This window comes from Hipposideros armiger, unplaced genomic scaffold, assembly GCF_001890085.2.
Source record: "Hipposideros armiger isolate ML-2016 unplaced genomic scaffold, ASM189008v1 scaffold_1128, whole genome shotgun sequence".
Lineage (NCBI taxonomy): Eukaryota > Metazoa > Chordata > Mammalia > Chiroptera > Hipposideridae > Hipposideros > Hipposideros armiger.
In genome coordinates this window covers 353,104-372,875 of record NW_017732478.1, presented here as the reverse complement: position 1 = coordinate 372,875, position 19,772 = coordinate 353,104, and the positions used below count along the sequence as shown (strand labels likewise).

Below are 19,772 nucleotides of genomic sequence, written 5' to 3'. Positions count from 1 at the left end.
CTTGAGAAGCTGAAATGTGCAGATAATATTCCATGAGGAGTTTAATCAAGATAACTTCTCAAAGAAAATTGTAAGCAAGAAATTTTTACAAAGCTTGATGGATTTCTGTATATATTTGTTGCTCCTTATTATTAAATCTGTCTTTACTGTTCCAATTTCTGTTTATTTTATTTCCAATGGCATTTCCCATTCCATGCTCATTGATCAACACATTACTTTTTTTATGTAACACTACAATCTCAAGTTTATTGTGGTTTTGGTTGGCCAGTGTTACCTTCTTATGTGCTATATTGAATTTGTAATACAAATATGTATATGCCACAGTATAAAATAAACAAGAATTAGCAAGAATTCAGAGACATATCACCAGCCATTTTCTGTAAATTCTTCGTAAGATCAATCATTTTTACACCTTGTCTATTTCACTTATATTTGGAACTAATTATTATTAAGTGTTTACTCCTCAGTCTCAACCACTTAAAGCACATAAAATATAAAACCATTAAATATGTATTATGTAATCCAAATAATAGCTATATTGCTCCTTTTTTCCTCTTGGTGTATATAATTATAATATTTTTATACTGACAATGAGGTTTTTATCTCTGAAACCTTTAATAATAATAGCTTACATTTCTAAAAAGTAGAGAATCATGTCAGTGGTAACAGATAAAATAGTTTTTGTAGTTTAAATAAATATTATTTAGGTACAGATAGTGGTAACTCTCATATTCTATCTGGCTGATGCATTAGGATGTGTTTTTCCGTGAAATGTTATTAGGGCTGTTAAATTGATTATTATGTACAAAATACATACACACAAAGCATAGATACTGTGATTTTGAGAGTTTGCTTAGTTTGCTGTCATTTTTCAATGCTTGTAAGATAATCGTATTTTTATTTTCTGATGTTTAATGAAATATGTTTATCTGTACTGACATTATTCTCAAGAATCCACTGAGAAATTTACATTTAATCACAATAATTAGACATTTACAAAATCCAATTAGAAGACCAACACTATCATTAAAAAAAATAATAGTATCAGCTAGTGGACAACAGGTCTGAACTGCCCTGTTAACAATTGTCATTTAATCCATCTTATCTGTTTGTGTATCTTTCCTTAGTTTCACTTATACTGTTACATATGGCTGTTAGCGAAGCCATCTAATATGATACTGTCAGAAGATAAAGGCTGAAATTAATTTTGTATAATTCAAACAACAGATTTGGAAATTCAGTGCTAAATACTTTGATTTCATTAACTGAAACTAATCAGTTCATTTAAACTTCAATTACCTCACTATTACCAAAAGATGCAAACTGTTGAACAGTTAATTTTTATTTAAAGAAAAAAATCACATTTATAGTTTACAGCACTTGTCTTACAATCTAAGTATACAACTAAAAAAGCAGTGGTTAATGTGATGGGTTGATTAGAAAAGGATTAAAAGCAGTGGTTAATGTGATGGGTTGATTAGAAAAGGATTGGATGTAAGTTCCAAGAGGAAGGAGGGTGCTGGGAAGGACTAAAACCCAGAGAATAGCCTAAGACTTCAAATATAGGTCAAAAATTGTTGAGGGGTTTCTGAAAGATATCGAGTAGGTCAGTAATATTTTTAATGGATCAGAACATCCTTGAGTACTAAAAGCATAGCCAAATTCTTAAAAATAGTTGAAATCAAATTTTATGGTCTGGAAATTATTATAAATCATCTATTAAGTTAAATTTGTCTCCCCAGCTCACCAGCTTAGGAACAGCTCTAAAAGGGGTAGCCTCCCCTCTCCTGGTTAAAAGCCCCCAGGTTTCTTTATTTTCACATCATTCCCTAAGTAGCATAATCATTTGCCTAGAAAGGTGATTACTGATCTTTTAAAATACTAAAATATAGTATTTTTCAAGAAAGAGCCTAGTCAAGGAACATTGAACTTGATAGTTATCTGCAATTTGTATGCATAGATTTATTTAATACGTTTTACAAATTCTAAGCACTGGAACCCACTCATAGAAAATTATATATTTATTAGGACTATTTCTCTAAGCATATTATTATATGATGTTGTAAAATATTCTTGTAAAGTTTCACTGACATGAAGCATATATCTTACTGAATATATTACCACCAGATATCTTTGACTCTTGCTTGGCCAGTGGGAAATAGTACAGGTAATGAAGAAGTATTTTTCATTGACGTATATCAAGATAATCATTCAATATATGTGCGGGAAGTAGAAGTATATGTTTATATGTTATTTTGTTAAAAGCCAAGAGCATGTTTTAGCATATGTGTATTAGAGATTGCGAGTTTATTACATCATCATTTCAGCACCTGGGAGCTCTTTGAATGGGCATATTATATTATCATCATATATAAGAATTTTTGGTTAAGCATATTTTTTTTGTATTAAAAAGTTAGCCATATCGGGGCCTATATTACAGAACAACAGGATTGCTATCTTTTTATTTACAAAATTGAGTATTGGCCCTAAACATCAAATGTTGGACTTGAGTTCTTATCGAAACCAAAAAAGTATAACTTCCACATGTAGAGATCCTTTTACATCATAATTTCACCCACTGGACATTTACAATAAAAAAGACATGGTAACACATGTTGGTGAGGATGTGGAAAATTTTGAATCTTCTTTAATTGCTGGTGGCTGTGTAAAATGTTTGCTGCTAGCTACTTTGTAAAACAGTTTGACAGATCTTCAAAATGTTAAGCATAGTTATCATATGGCCCAGTAATTCTACTATGAGGTATTTTACCCAAGAAAAATGAAAACATATGTTCATTCAAAAACTTGTACTCAAATGTTCATAGTAGCATTATTTATATTATCCCCAAAGTGGAAACACTTAGCATCTGTCAACTGATAAAAAGGTAGGCAAAATGTGGTCTAGCTATATGACAGAATATTATTTGGAAATGAAAATGAATGAAGTATTAATACATGCTTCAAAATGAATGTGTCATAAATACATGGTAAATGAAAGAATCCAGTCACAATAGATTATATATTGTATGATCCCATTAATATTAAATGATTGCTAGGACTAGGGAGAGTAACTCTAGGTGGGTACATGGTTTCGTTTTGGTGCTAAAATTAGATTACAGTTAGGATTTCACAACTTTTTAAAATTTCATTTAATTTTATTATTAGTTTCAGGTATACAAAACAACATAATGATTAGACATTTACACCCCTCACAAAGTGATAACCCTAGCAAGTCTATCTTTGACAATGTATATAGCGATTACAATACCATTGACTATATTCCCTATGCTATACTTTTAAATATACCAAAAACCTTTGAGTTGTAAACTTTAAAATTTGACCCTTCAACAACATGGGTTTGAAGTGATAAAAGTCCACTGATAGGTAAATCTTTTTTTTAATACTGTAAATGTATTTTTTCTTCTATATGATTTTCTAATAACATTTTCTGTTTTCTAGCTTACTTTAGTGTAGGAATGCAGGATTATAATCATATGACATACAAAATATGTGTTAACTGGCTGGTCATGTTATCGTAAGGCTTCTGTAAGGCTTCTGATCAACAGTAGGCTATTAGTAGTTAAGTTTTTTGGGAGTTAAAAGTTACCTGAATTTTTTACTTCACACAGGTCAGTGCCCCAACTGCCATGTCATTCAAAGGTCAACTGTATATTGCAATAAAACTGTTCAAAAATACTAAAATTTTTACTAATTCATTAAGAGATGATCTTATATTTAGAAAGATCTACTGGGTTGTCGGAAAAGTCATGACACATTTTTGCAACAAAAAACAGAAAAAAATATGTCATGGCTTTTCCGACAACCCAGTTATATTTTTATTAGAGACATGTTTTCACAATCTGTCCTTTATGTACAGCATATAAATTTCTCATCCACTCATTGGGAATTTAGAATTGTCAACAAAACTATAGTTTTTATTTTATAAGTTGTATCTTTATTCTTTTTGAGGAACACATGGTAGTCCCGGGGATTTGGGAGTCAGGTAGACTATAATAAAATTCACCCTCAACTAATTATTAGCCATGTGACTGTGGGCAAGTCACCTAGTTTCCCTGTTTTAACTTTCTGATTTGTTATGTGAGGGTTTCTATATAAGTAACTTGTAAGACTTGCAAAGTTTAAAACTTTGTTTGTGAATATATATATGAATATATACAGATGTATATGTATATAATGGTGCATATATATATATATAGTGTATATATATATATAAATAAAATGTTGAGCATATATAAGTATTTATTACATTAAAACTATTATTATTTATTGGCATTATTATTTGGCTGATATAAATGAAAAATACAACTTTTTTGTTTAGCAACACTGTTTTAAATTATAAAATAAAGTGTATTGAAAGTATTCATTTATAAGGGTAGTGATTACAATTCTTATGCTACTGCCTCCTATTAATTTAAGCAATATGGGACTATGAAAATGATTCCAACGTTTAGTCTTAATAAATTATTACAGATAGTGCTATTCTTACCTTTGTAGTCTACCATAAAAATGGAGGATTTATTTTGTTGAAGACATAGTGAAACTTCTATTTAAAAAAAAATAACATATTGAGTACATGAAGATAACATAACTTATACCTGATGTATGAAAGCCAGTGTTGAATTCTAGAATTCAAAACAATAGTTGGACTACAAATGCTAGTCTTGATTACTGCTGATCACTCTCCATTTCTGCATCACTCTGCCAACCTTTTTTCCAGTTCATGCACTTGTTCACAAAGTAGTTCAAGATTAGATGCCTGAGTGTGCTGTGATGAAATTGGCATTTAAAAAATTCTTCACAGATGTATTATGCAATAACCTTAGAATTGGGTAATTATGCTTAAAGTATATATCTGTCCCTTTTTCTCTTCCGCTCTTTCTCACCCCGATTCTGTTTATTCCTTCTTTTTCTTTCTTAATATTGCCAGATATATGTAGTATAAATATAGAGATCTGCATCTGTTACAGGGAAAATATTATGTAGTTTACAAACCCTCATAAACAACCTAATATAAAAGCCTTGTAAATTTCATTGTCTAATAGTAGCCAAAACTTATTTACTGGTGATGTTTAATACTTACCAAGGATAGTTTATTCTGTGATTTAGGGTCCTCTAGTATATGAAGCAAACATCATTATTAATTTATATTACTTCAGAAAAACTAGTAATAGTCAGATGTCACTCTGATAAAAGTGTTTCAAACAGGCAAGACGATACAATTTGCCAAAGCATCTTAATGGGACTACATTAAATGTGCTAACTTTGAATAAGGAACTACACTCTGATAGTGTAGCTAGTATCTAAGAGCATTGTAAATTATATGTTTTAGATGACATCTATTATGCAAGGCAATTGACCTAACCATTTTCTAAATACAGAATCTTAAATGGCTGATGATAATAAAATGGTGAGAAGTGTTTTACTAGTAGAAGAGAATAAACTTTAGGAGTATGGTTTTCTATTATCATGTTTTGTGAAATGAATCTGGTTTATTATTTTTTTTCTATTCTGAATAAACATGAAAGTGGTATTTGCAGGATTAGTAATTGACATTTTTATGGGGAATTGATCCAGATATCAACATTTTTATCATTTAATTTGTAATGATGTTTCTTAGAAGTTATTAAACTAATAAACTCGTAGTAATTCAGTAAGACTGTATCATATATAACAATATATGTGGCTTTTATTATTTTAAAATAATGCTACAAAAATAACTTTAATGACATCTTTGTATTAGATGAATTTTAAAAATAACAAACTCAAGGGCCATGGTAGTATGTGACAAGTGCTCCTTTAAATTCCAGAATATACCTGGTATCATAAGATTTTTCAGTGTTGCCTCAAATAAACCTGTCATGTGGTCAGAATGCACTTGATTTTTCAACTTTAAATCATCTCTTTTGTTGCAGTACTACTGTAAACAAATTATGGCTTATACATATATGACTATTACATCTAAAAAAGAAATAGGCATATCTTAAAAATTAAACAATTGCCAATTAAAACTAATTATTTCACAAATTTAAGGTTGCTCAGTGCATAAAAGCATTTTCAGATAAATCTTATTCTTTCATAGATCTATCTGGTCATCTGCAAACTGGACTTTATTGTGCTTCAAACAATAAGTTGTTCCTCTGGTATTTGTTTGACTAATCTGGCCTGGTCTCAGTAATGTTGCACTGTATCCAAGTGACACTGAATGGCCTAGGCTTGCAGAATGGAAGTGGGATATACATGCCCAGGCATGTAATATATACCCCAACCAGTGTTTGATGCATGTGATATATAACCTTCTTCACTGTAACACCAGAGTGAATTGTTTCATCATTGGCACAGGGAACTCAGGGAGGGAATCACACAAACTTTTAAGGTAGTTTAATGGGGAAGAAAAAGAAATACAGAAAGCTTTGAGAAAGCCAGCATGTGGCCAAAAACAACAGCAGGTGTGGCCATATGGCAATCCAATTAGAAAAGGTATCCTTGCCACGCTGCCTTTCAGAAGATCATCAGGCCCGGTGAGTCTCATGGAGGGATGATTTACTCAGTACATTTAAGTGTTTCATATTGCCTCTTCACTGTTCAGTTCTGAAGGGAATTTAAATCTGTTGTACCAAATAGATGCTGAAGAATTTCCTTAAAGAATAAAAATAAAAACATAAATAAAGTAATTTCACTTCCACATTTAGAGATCACTATTGCCAAAAGCACGTTTAATTCCAAATAAAGCATTTGCTCAGCTGAGACTATTTTCAAAACAGTAAAGCATTGTAAAGCTAAAATTTAATGACATTATTTTATTTTAACAAAACATTTTGTGAGATTACTTATAATTTTGAAATTCCCTGCTTAGGTCAAGGCATTCTGTAATAATGTAATTAAAATTATTTTTGAAGAAGTCCTTAAACTGTAGAATAACATTTTTTAGAAGTTCTTGAAGCACATTTTCCTTTTAAAAGGATTTGCTAAAAATGTATTTTAGTGCTCAGATTAGCTCTCAAAATCTTGTTTGACCTACAAACGAACAGGACTGTACTACTAACACTCATTCTTAAATGTATTATTAGTATTGTATAATGTTGTTATAATCTCAGCCACATCGTTGGAGTGTGTGTGTGTGTGTGTGTGTGTGTGTGTGTGTGTGTGTGTGTGTGTGTGTGTTCTAATTTGGGAAAATGTCCATGTTTTGCCCTTAACTGTTCTTATCTTGATGGAAAATATAGTCCTTGTTGAGGATTTAAAGAGACCCGTGAATATAACCCCCTGCTCTAGTTCCCCCACCCCCACCGCAGCACAGATTTATGGTCAGAATGAAGACAATGTTTATATTTCACCCTTAAGTTCCCTGGTTTGTTTCTGCTTATTGACAGCACCACATTCTTATTTCCCAAGACCAAATTTTTGGAACAACAGCACAACAAAAAGATAACCAATTACTCAAACAAACTAATGGCGAATAGTTTAAGTATTGATTGTGTTAGTAAAAGTATTTCTTTCTAATAGGATTATTATGTTTATTTTGAATAAATAGAAATTACCTTTCTATGTAAAAATCATGACTTCGTGGTCACTTTTTTTTTTTTAATTGGGAATTGTGGGAGGGGAACAGACAAGTTGCTGCCCTTTTTGTTCATCAGTCTAGTTGTGGAGGACGTTGCTTCACTGGCCCATGTTGGTATTATCGTTGTGCTCTTCCCGGATGAGGCAGATCAGTCGCCGGCCTTTGGACAGCCGCTCACGGCGGTGCTTGGCAGCTCTCGCTGGCTGCTGGCCATACACGGTAGCTTATGGCAGCCCACTGCAGCTCCACTGCAGCCTATGCCGTCACTGGCACCTCACGGCAGCCCAGCCCCAGGTCGAGCTGTTGTTCACCAACATAGCTCTAGAGGGCGCAGTGTCACTGGAAGTCATGTGGGATCCGAACCAGGGCTCTGCTGCTCAGAGCTGGTGTCCCAAGCCAGCTCTTAAACAACGTGCCACTCTGCCGGCCCTGTGGTCCCTTTCTTATTGGAGCACAAATATACTTCTATTGAAATTAGTTTACATTTATTTAACTAAATAGAAGGCAGTCAGAGTTTACCATTTTGAAATTGATATTTTTCATGGAATTTGGGGGGTGTTGCTTGACAATCTAGCTTTTAACATTTGTGTAAAATTTTAAAATTACAGAAAAGTTTAAAAAACACAAATATCGCTGCCTATATCACTCAGGTGTTAAAACTATTAGTATTGTAGCACATTGCTTTCAGTACTTATTAAAATAAAACATGACTAAAGACACTTCTAGTCCTCTGTACTCTTGTGTGAGAGGCAACCACTGACATGAGTTTAACAAATATTTTCCCCTTTCAAGTAAAACAAAATTACATGCATATATGGATCTGTCAACAATGTGAGTATTATTTTAAGTATATATACAATTCAAAGGTATGTAGTATAGACTATCCATGTTAGTTTTTCACTAAACTTTGTTGTTGTGACCTATACTACTGATTTATGAAGATTTACTTCCTCCATTTTAACTGTTATATAACAGTTCATCATAGGACTAGAAACATTTTATTTACGTATTCCACTATTGATGGACATTTAATTTATAAGTTCCTTTCTTCATAGTGTTTCTAGTATTCTATTATTCCTGAGATTAAAGAGCATTTTTATTAAAATCTCAGTATATTTCCATACTTAACATTTGCAGTTTTAGACCACTTAGCAAACCACTCTTGAATAGTTTCAATTGGAGATGTTTTATTTTAAAATTATGCCTCAAATATAGCAAAATGACAAATAATTCAAGATACAATTTTTAACATCAGATGTAATTTGTTCAAAATTTACATTAATCTTTCGCATAACTAGTCACTTCCATTTTGTCTTCCTGTCATCCTGAAGAATGAAAATGTAATTTCCCAGAGGCTTTAAGAATTGGGGGTGTATTAAATGTAGCTGAAATTAAGTGATTAATAATTTACTTTTGGGTCATGAATCAACTTCATGGGATGCTATGGATCATTTACAACCCCAGAAGCACTAGCAGTAACAATGCACTTTTTAAGACTCAAGAACTCTCAAAGGTTGGCTGCCCAACCTAATTAAACTTCAATCTTCTGATACTAAATTTATTTCTTCTTTGTACAGAATTTACTCAGAACTTCATGACAGGAAAATGTCACTTTGCCTGACAGCTGATAGACAGGTTATGTAGCACCATAATTGGAGAGAAAAGGATAGCTTAGAGCTACTTGATTTAATGGCTATGTGTATGGCTTTTTCTTTTTCTTTCTTTCTTTTTTTTTTTTTTTAAGACTTCTATGACAGACAAAAGGCCTTAGCAAATAGGCCCAGTGCCATTTTTTTCCTGCTTTCTCCAGGGGTAATTATCTTACTCCATCAATAGTGCTGTCAGAAATTGGGCACGTAATTCAGCATTTAAATGAACAAGCAATGTAATATTTCCTGTCTCCCAGTAGAATGCTTTACAGCTCACATTCTTCTCTGTCATTCGCTCGCTCTTGATGTATGTCCCATACCCAGTCCTTGAATGCCTTCTCTCCCTTGTGTTTCATTGCAGATGTTGGCTCCGACTTGACACCTACTTCATTTGGAGTTTTATAGGACCAGCGACCTTGATAATTATGGTAAGAACTGTAATTAACTATGTGTTTCCCAGGTCAAGAAATAAAACTTTCACTATCCCTGTACTGACTATCTTCAACTTACATAGATTAATTTGGGAAAGGCATGTACTTATTTGACCCTACATAACTCAAGCAATCAGACACTCATTGTAATCTACTTTCATATTTGTAAAATACTTAATCAAAATGACTAGGGGAAGAAAACATGCATTTGCAAGACTTCATGCAGTGCAGTGGCTCTTGAAGAGCCCAATATTACATAATCCATTTGGTTTTGTAAATTTTCGAACAGTGATGACATTGTTTGACAACAGTATATTTTCCTTTGGATAATTTCAATTACAAATGAAACCAGAAATTGGAAAAGTGGCAGACTATCTTATTGTCCCTTCCAGTTTTGTTTTTTATATAAATCTTGAAATCTTTAAAAGAATTTTATTTGAGACTGGCACAAACAAGCAAGCATTCTGGAGTCATTCTTTCTTTTTCTATTTTTAGATTCATAATATATTGATTTCAAATATGAATTATTTATCCTAATTTAGATATAATTGTTAGTGTCATTTACATACTTATCATTTTAAAATACAAAGTTGCTGTTCATTTTCTGAAACACTTTGGGCCAGATATGTTTTGGAATTCAGATATTTTTCAGTGCTTAGAAAGGTAATGTGGTACATGTACTGCAGATTATATATTATCTGTAGCAGGAAATAAGTAGTTTTCCCAAATCAAACATATCAACCAATATACTAGGGAGTAGGCAGGACTCTGAAACCAAACACAGTCATAATTCAGCAGGAAAGAATAGGAAAACTAAGATCAAATAGAATAAAGACATGAAGTGTCTTATATCCATTCAAATCAGGTCCTCCCACCAAATGGGTTCAGTTCAGGTTGGGCATTTGGGCTACTTACTGAATTTTTTTAAACTTTCACTTTTCAGGCTTTTTGATTTTGATAAAGGACTGTAGACCTGTACTGTATTATTTAGAGAAGGTCAGTGGGATCTATAATTTAACTTCCCTACTCCCACCAATCCCAAATTCTGGCATATATAAACAAATATGGTGATAAACAACCATTCAACATGTGGTTTTCTATACAGTTTACATACTTGTGATATACGGAATTTATGCTAGAGCTTTTTGTTTTGTTTTGTTTTGTTTTAAATCATAAGCTTTCTCTGGCTCTGGTAATATGACACTCTCATTGAAGGTTCCCTCTACTTTAATCCTACTTGGTTTTAAAATCAGAATTTAGGCAGCATTGTGTAATACTTTTGCTCTGGATGTTCAAAAATATATTGCTTTTAGTATTTGCATGTATTTGACATAACAGTGTTTTGTACCTCATTGGTATCCCAATTCCCTAAACTGGCTTCTTGCCTTTACTAAAATACTAGGCAATCATCTATGATGATCCAATTCCCTTAAAAGTGTAGTAGAGCTAATTTCCCAGAACAACTCATCCGTTATATTGAATAGACTTACTTTTTTTCTACTCCAGTTACACTACATAACAGTACCTTTTATATTCCAGCTTAATGTAATCTTCCTTGGGATTGCTTTATATAAAATGTTTCATCATACTGCCATTCTGAAACCTGAATCGGGCTGTCTTGATAACATCAAGTAAGTGAATTTTCTTTTTGCTTTCTTTAGGCTGCATTACTTTGGTACAGTAAACTACCTTTACTTTTAATTCTATTGAAATCTTATGACAAATTGATAAAAATCAGTGTGTTGTCTTGGATAGATAAGATCATTTATTCACTGTTAAAGTAACTTGATCTGCCTGAAAATAAATATAATGAAGCTCAGTCTTCAAAAACGTTCCCCCCAAACTTTCATTTACCTAAAATTTTAATATACATATATTTATGATGTACTGAAAGCAAATACAAAATTTCTGAATCCAGGCAGACTATTATTTCTTAGAGCCACAAGCACATCCAACAGCATTCCATGTCCCCCTTCACAGCAATATGGAGAAATCCAGATGGTGGCATCGCAAGTACCAGAAGAGGGAGTCTATACCACAAGAGAGGACCCCCTGATTATTAAGTGGGACATTTATATAGGAGCTATCATAGAACTGCCTCCTCTTCTCATGAGAGGAAGAGAAACCTCGAGTCCCTAATGGAAAATCCTTTGGAATTCGGAGGGTGCCCAAAATATGTATACACATTTTAAGAAAGGAAACTGTATTAAAATTGTAATACTCAATATACAGATAACAAAAGATGAATACAAGTCACATTTGACTTCTGCAATTACAAGAGGTGCTCAAAGTGGTCACCATCAGTGCCCAGACACTTCTGATTACAGTGAACTACTGCTTGAGCAGCGTTGACCAAAGTGTCTACTTGTATACATTTTTTTGGCACCCCTATATAAATATATGGCTCCAGGCTTTATCCACCTTGTAAATGTTAATGTTTACCTCTTGGGAGGTAAATCCCTCCAGAAATCTCTATCTATTCAGTCACTGAGTCATCTTTTACCTTCCCAGGTTTGTCTTTTAACCCAGATTACAGTTTGTCTATGCTCAGAAGGCACTAGCCATGCAGAGCAATGAAAATATTCACATTACTTTCTACATTGGTAGTACTTCCTTTATATACACAGAAAAATAAGCTCATTTATATTTTCTGAAAAGAAATATATTTTCTCAATATAACCAAAAATTTATTTTTCCTTTAAAGTTTATGATATTTGAGAAAGATAGTAATATTTAATTTTACTTTAGTCATTTATACATTATATATTAAACTGCATTTGTATATAATTTGCCTATGTGTTAACTTGGTTAAATGTTTGAATTTAAATAAATGTACTTTCAGAAGTTTCCTAAAGTCACCTGTGACTTTCGTGTGCTACCAACATTCTCTTTGAACTATCTCTGATAGCAGCTATGTCACCCATTTTCCATCTTTCTGTATTTAGTGCCTGACATTATAGATCCTCAATGAATGCTTACAGAATAAATTAATACATTAAATACTTTAGTAACAAAAGGGTATTGACATTAAGTGGTTAATTTTAGTGAAGAGATAATCTGCCTCAATTAGTTGAAAAGGATAGATGAGGAATTTAAAAAATAATAATGTAATAGAGTAATCTAGAAATTATCTACTACAGGCAATAGTCTTTTGTATTTCTTAATATTATTTAGTTGAGATAATAGTCATTACATTGTTGAATTATGTACAATTAGACTATCCTTCTAAAATGTAGTGTTAATTCCTTGGACTGATCCTGATGAAATTGAATTTGGGTAAATTAAATAAAATACATTATCTTTATTGTACCATACTTTTACTTACTTTAGTATAAATTACTCTGTGGTATCAATTCTGTAGTATCTATTATTCTGTAGTATATTCTTGTAGATAAACAAGTAATACTTTGTTTATCATTTATGTTATGTTTTTAAAGTACTACCATTAAGAAGTAAATAATACTTTGATATTTATGTAATAGCATTTACCAGGTTAAAAATCAGGAAAAATAATGGCCAAGTCCTTTGTAAGGTCACATATTTTAAAAGATCAAGTTGTTCTCTTATTATTTTTATATACTTCTTTAGATAATATGGATTGAATCTTTCTGATATCACTGTTTATAAAAATAAACACACAAAAGCCAATTATTACATTTAATGGCATTGAGCTTTATATTGAAAAGTAAAGCCTTAAATAAGAATATTTTTATTAGAAATCTGTCTAAACTGCTTTATGCTTTGTAGCTTTTGGAAAGTTTATTTAACCTTCCTGAGCCTTCCTGTGCTATTTTAAATGGGCATAATAATGAAACACATCTAACCATTACATAAGCAGAAGAATATGAACAGCCTTTGACAGTGCTTTTTAAAAAAGTCAACAAGGCAAGGAGAGAAGTCGGGTAGTTGTTAGAAAAGGTGGTATAGAAGGTGGTTTTAAGATGGAAGAAACATGAATATGGATACACTGATGGGAAAGAACCAAAAATAGAGGTGGTTAGACATAGTATAAGAAAGGGGATCACTGTTACAGCTGTGAGCTGAAGAATTGTAGGGAATGAGATTTAGAACAGTGGCAGAGCAATTCCACTCCTTTGGATTTCATGAAGGACACTTTGACACCAAGTTACCAGAAGCCAGGAAGGAGAACCCTTTCCCACTGAGACTGGATGAAATAAATAATAAGTGTGATGTAGATACGTTGGTGTGATCAGGATAGGTCAGTAAATTGAGAGATTTCTGCCTGTTCTCTATGCAGTAGGTAAGGTGGTGATCTGCAGGTTACAGGGAAATGTTGAAGAGAGAAAATAAGAAAGCAATCTCAAGAAAATATTCCTTAGAGCTTTCCAGTATCTGAAGGACATTTCACTTTATTTAAACATATATTAACTATTTAAGAAGGGCTTGTAAAGAAATCAGAAGGGCCTCGTAATTGATAAGGAAAGAAACATTTAAGAAAGGTAATAATGATTTTGAACATTAAGCAAAACATAATGTTTGAACATTAAACAAAACATGTCAGCATGTTTTTAAGTTTTTCATAAAAATAAGGCTCTATACACTGTGTGTTTTTATTTTATTTTATTTCTTTATTTTATTATTTTATTGTTTTCATGCGGGAGTCGAACCAGCAACCTTGCTGTTAAGAGTGCACGCTGTATCCACTGAGCCATCTGGGCGACAGCTCAGCTCAAGGTGCCGAGTTCAGTCCCAGCCGTGGGTGGGCATAGCCCACCATTGAACAGGCAATCTTGTCAGTAGGAGCACGTTCACTCACTAGCTGAGCCATCCTGCCACTTGCTGGCAGCTCAGCTCGGGCGCAGCTCGGGTGCAGCTCACTGGCCCATGTAGGAATCGAACCAGCGACCCTGTTGCTCAGCAAACTCTTAACCAACTGAGCCACACGGCTGACCCTTGACTGTGTTGTTTTAAATATTATGGGTGATATGAGAGTATTTATTTAAAGCCATAAACATCATTTATCTGGAAAGGCTTCTTTTGAGTACATGGATGAGGACATAAACATTAATAATGTTTACTTGCTTTGTTTTTTGTATTTTTGTTAAGTGGTGAATAAGGTAGACCACCTTGCTCACTTTTCTAAGAGAAAAGAACACCTATAAGGACTTCTGGCAGTCATTGTCTTTCTAAAACAATTATTTCATTCATTTATCTAATCTGTATTGCTTTTACTATACATGTTCTTTCACACATGGGTATCTCTTTTACCTAAAATGTGTTTGCTTCTCCCTTATTCACTGCCACCATATATTTCTTTTTAGGATACTGTGAGACTCTACAGAACCACTGCAGTGGTCTCCTCACTTCTTTTCACGTGTTTTTTTTTTTTAAATTCAATTTTATTAAAATAACTAAGCATTGAAAACTTTACAAAAATGTTAATTATCTTAAATTGGTTAAGGTTCTTTCTCTTTTCTTTCCTTAAAGAGTCTAGGCATGGATGGGTCTTTTGTAGACACACCTATTTTTATTCTAAGGGGCAAGTGATTGATTCTCTCAGTTCTTTTCACATATTGATTCTTGTCTGCCTTCATCAGCTAGAGTGACCTTGAGAAGTTTAAATGTGACCATGCAATTCTCTTGGGTAAACTCAATGGCTTCCATCATGAAATTTGTTGAACCTCTTATCAAAATCCCATTAAAATTTGACCAGCTTTGTTTACCATGTGGGGTCATTAAGAATGTCCATGATATAATACTTTTTTAAAAGCCAAACTCCTCTTATTATGAAAGACTTGGCCCCAAGAGTGAAATTCTCATTTGGTTAAAAAATAGCAAGTTCTTTAGTTAGTTCTTAAGAAAATAAAAGAAGTGCCCTCAGTGAGTGGACACCAGCCATATGTAAAGAAATCTAAGGCTTCTCAATAACTTAGGGACTGAATAGACAAATGTTCTACCTGACCAGTATCTATTACAACTTATTCTGTTCCTGTAGAAGGTAACTTTTATTTTGAGGACTGTTTCCAGATTGGTAGAAATAGTTAAGTCAGAATTACATTCAGACTAGTATTGCCTTAGTCCTTTAGGGAGTTAAGGATGGTAGGGTTCTAAAAAGTTGAAGGCAGAAAAGCAAATTGATATAATCTTAAAAAATGCAACAGCTTCACTAGAATATTTTAATGCTTTGATGTTTCATTTTTATATTAATATGTTATAATTATTTATATTAATACAATGTAATTATTAAATTATATTAAGATATAGCCTGCTTTTCAAAAGGGTATTATCTTTATACTGTAGTCAGAGAATTTCCTAAAAAGAGTTCAAACATTTATGAGAATGATAAATCTAGTTCTGAGTTGTATTTAATAAAAATATTTATCCACTTCAAAGTTTTCTGGAGTTTTGAGGAAAATATTTTTAGTACTTTCTCATTCTTTTCAAAGTATTAGTTGGTGATATAAACATTGTGAAATATTGATTTGCATTTTTAAAAAGGAAGCTCAATATATTCCATGCTGACTTAAAAAAAAAAAAAGCTTATGTCTCCATTCAGTTGATTTTATTCATGGTTTATCTTTCACCACCAAAACTACAAAATTCAAATGAAAATTTTACAAATTTCAAATTATTTTAAATATTTAGAGGTGTGTTTGAAAAGTGCCACCTTCCTATAAAAAAATTATTAGGAGAACACACTATCCTGAATATGTGTTTTACCAAATCTTTTTTTATCAGGTATACTTCCCAATATCCATACACACCACAAACACTTCAGTTCTTGGAAAGAATCAGAAACTATAATAGATTTATTTGTTCATTGTAATAAGATAAAATGTTTAAAAATATTCTGAAAATAATGCCATCTGTCTGTTATATCATTTTCTCCAGTCTTCTTCCATTTCCTTGGTCTGTGGGTAAACATCACTGGAAATGTGCCATAAAATTATCAATTGTGATCCAGGTATATTTGAAGTGTAATACATTTCCAACAACACTGTTTGGAGCGCTGTGTGTTGTTATGACTCCATGAGATTTGCTTCAAATAAGTTAAGACCTTCTTAAGTTAGTAGTTAGTCCTTGGCTGATTAACTTAATTTCAGCATTTAAAAGCATTTAACAGTCACTTCTGTGGAAAATGAATTTCAGCCACTGATTCACAAATCTGGGCATTCTGCAAGTACTGTTGCCAATCTCAGGGTATCATGCAATTTAGGCTGTAGTTTTAAGTTTTCTGAACTGTAAAAGGGTTGGCCTCCTTGTAGGCCTTTTCTTTAAAATATATTCAAATCCCATATGATCTTTCTAGGAACCAAGTCTTTTATGCATCACTGTATTCGACGTACTTCATACACTGAGAGTGACAGTTGAGAAAACCATGATGGATGACTGTCACAGGCACACTAGAATTGCTGTGCATTATACCTTGAGATCAAATAATAGTTTCACTTTTCCCCCAGATAATTAGATTTATATCAGATTTAGAAGAATCAATTTCAGTCTAAGCTTGAGAAAGCCTGAAAGACTACCTAAGGGAAAAATAATTTTTCTTTATAATAAAAACATAAAAATTAGCAGCTCTTTCATCCCACATATGTGGCTTAGACTCAAATTTCCTTTGTATCCTACATTAAATGTTCAGTCAGACTTTTAGAAAGGTAGGTAATTGAAATACATTTATGAAACCAATGTTTCCGAAGTAATTGTACACACAACAACACAATTAATCTAAAGTAACTATTCATAAGACTATAAAATTTGCACTTAACTGTCTTTCTCCAAAATAGTTAAGTACAAATTTTCGTAAAAGTGGCAGAAATATGAGAATAATTGTAACTAAATAACATTTGTGTTCCATATTATTTACATATATTATTTAATTTTGAATTTATAAACTTTGATTTTATTTTTATCCTTTAATTATTCATTAATTTATTCAATAAATGAGAAGTTCTAAAATTTTGGATTCATTTTAAAGATAAAACTTACAGAATTAGTTAATTTATTTTCTATAGACTGTAAGATAGAGGAGTGATTACAAGATTTTTGGCTTGGGGTATTGGAAGGGTGAGATGTTATTGCTGAGATGTGGAAAACTAGAAAAAACACAGCAGGGGTTTGTCAGATTTTCTTTGTTGACAACATAATTTTGAAAGTCTTACTAAACATTGAAATATATTAAGTAGACAGAACAGTGAAAGCTGGAGATTTAACTTCAGAATCACTGTATAGATTTGATTTCATTTGATTTTTGTATTTAGTGTTTTTTTATTTTATGTATTTTCAGTATTGATTTCATTTTATATATCTTTATTATTTTCTGTAATGGAAAATGATCCTGTTTTTTTCTTTTGTTTTTTGTTTGTTTTTGTTTTTTATGGTCGTAATGTACTTCCTTTTAAAACGTGAAGCACAGTGAGATGATTTGAGAAAAAAAAGTAATAATAGTAAAAATGGTAAGCAGCTCTGGCAAAAAAACTGAGATAGTGATTTGATAAGCCAGACTGGTTTCTCCCACTAGTCACTAAAGTGTATGTTTGCGTTAGGATGGCCCCTAATGTGAGTATCAAATGCTGACCAATAAAGTAGCCTATATTGTAATGACACTGATGACTTATGGAACATAAAATTCAGAGATAGGTGGTTCCAGAGTTGGCTCAGTGAAGTCAGTAAGGAGCTAAGCTCTTTCCATCTTTTATCAGCCTGAGCCTGTTGGCTGTTTTCATTCACTGTGTCAGCTTGAGCTCCAAAGATGGCTCCCTCAGCTCCCAGCATCATATCCTTCAAGTGTATTCACAAGCAGGAAAGACGAAAGAAAAGAAGCCTGTTTTCATAAGCCTCTCCTCATGGGATTTCCCCCCATAGTCAGGGTGGGAAATATGTCTCAGAAGCTCCTTGCTAACATCACATGTCTGGATCGTGTGATAACCTGTCATCAGAATTTGGGAAAGCACAGACCTAGCAAAGAGGACAGGCTCAAACCCCTGTGGAAGGGAACAGGCCAGCCTCAACATTTGCAGAGCTCAGGGCAAGAGCGCAACACAATAAATGAAGCATGCTGTAATCTCCTACTCTGGCAGATAAATCTTCAAAACCACCCAGAAGACCAGGATTGATTTTAGAATCCTCGGACTCCTCCGAGTTTCATGCAAGGTTGTGGCCCCAGCTCAGTACCTATCTTCCTTCTCTTCTGACCCCCAGTTCCATCTCGTACCACGTGGGGCCTCAAACACAGGCATGTAGATGTGGACACTCCAGCTCGCACCTCTAAGCTCTGCCTATCCCTCCCACAAACAGCTGCTCCTCGGGTACTCCTCATGTGTAAGAATGTGGGTACTGACTACATTCTTGGGAGAATGGGTCGGGGTAGATTTTATTTTAAACCCATGGGACTCGGTAAAATAAAGGGATGGAGGTTACACATAAAGTAAGATCAGCGACTGAAACCTTGGATCATGCTAACTTTCAGAGATCTTGGAAATGCAGAGCCAGCAAAGTAGGTTTAGAAAGAGCAGCCAGTGGGATAGGAAGACAAGTAGAGATCCTGGAAGCTGGGTGAATCAAGTGTTTCAATTAGACTTGACCACTGGATTTAGCAATATGGAGATCCTTGTGCCCTTGGCAAAAGCTGTTTTGGCAGAGTGGTTGATGAAGCTTTATTAGGGCAGGTTGAACGTGAAATAGGAAGAGAGGGAAAAAAAAACATATGTAAAGACAACTCTTTTCAGATCCTTTTCTGTAAATAAGAGTGTAAAATGTAGTAGCTGGAGGGAAATGCTGTGTCAAGGGAAGTTTTTTATTTTGTGTTGTTTTGTTGATTGGTTAGTTTTTAGCATGAGAGATTATATGGCCTCTTTCTTTTAATCTGGTAAGAATGGACAGTGGATGCTGGCAAGAGACAGGAAGATGGCATGGTATGTACAGTTGAGTGGGCAAAGGAGGATGGGATCTAGTGCACAAGTGAAGGCTGATCTTGGATAAGAAGAGGAACAGGCAGCTCATCCTTTATGTGATGAAATTATGACTGAGCTCTGATAACTTATTAACTAGCAGATATTTTCCTTAAAATAATATGATAAGTTATCACGACTCATAAGCAGTAAGCACTCCCTGCGTGCAGAAACATTCATCTACATGGAAAGTTATATA

General features: G+C 33.1%; 1 protein-coding gene across 2 annotated transcripts in view; it reads left to right on the top strand.

The window, feature by feature from the left end:
• ADGRL3 (adhesion G protein-coupled receptor L3) overlaps positions 1 to 19,772 on the top strand; it is a 125,833-nt gene that overhangs the window by 46,753 nt on the left and 59,308 nt on the right. For both annotated transcript variants that reach the window (XM_019632339.1, XM_019632341.1), the window contains exons 7-8: positions 9,593 to 9,659; positions 11,202 to 11,293. In XM_019632339.1, coding sequence (XP_019487884.1) covers positions 9,593 to 9,659; positions 11,202 to 11,293 — 159 coding nt within the window. The remainder of the gene's footprint in view (positions 1 to 9,592; positions 9,660 to 11,201; positions 11,294 to 19,772) is intronic.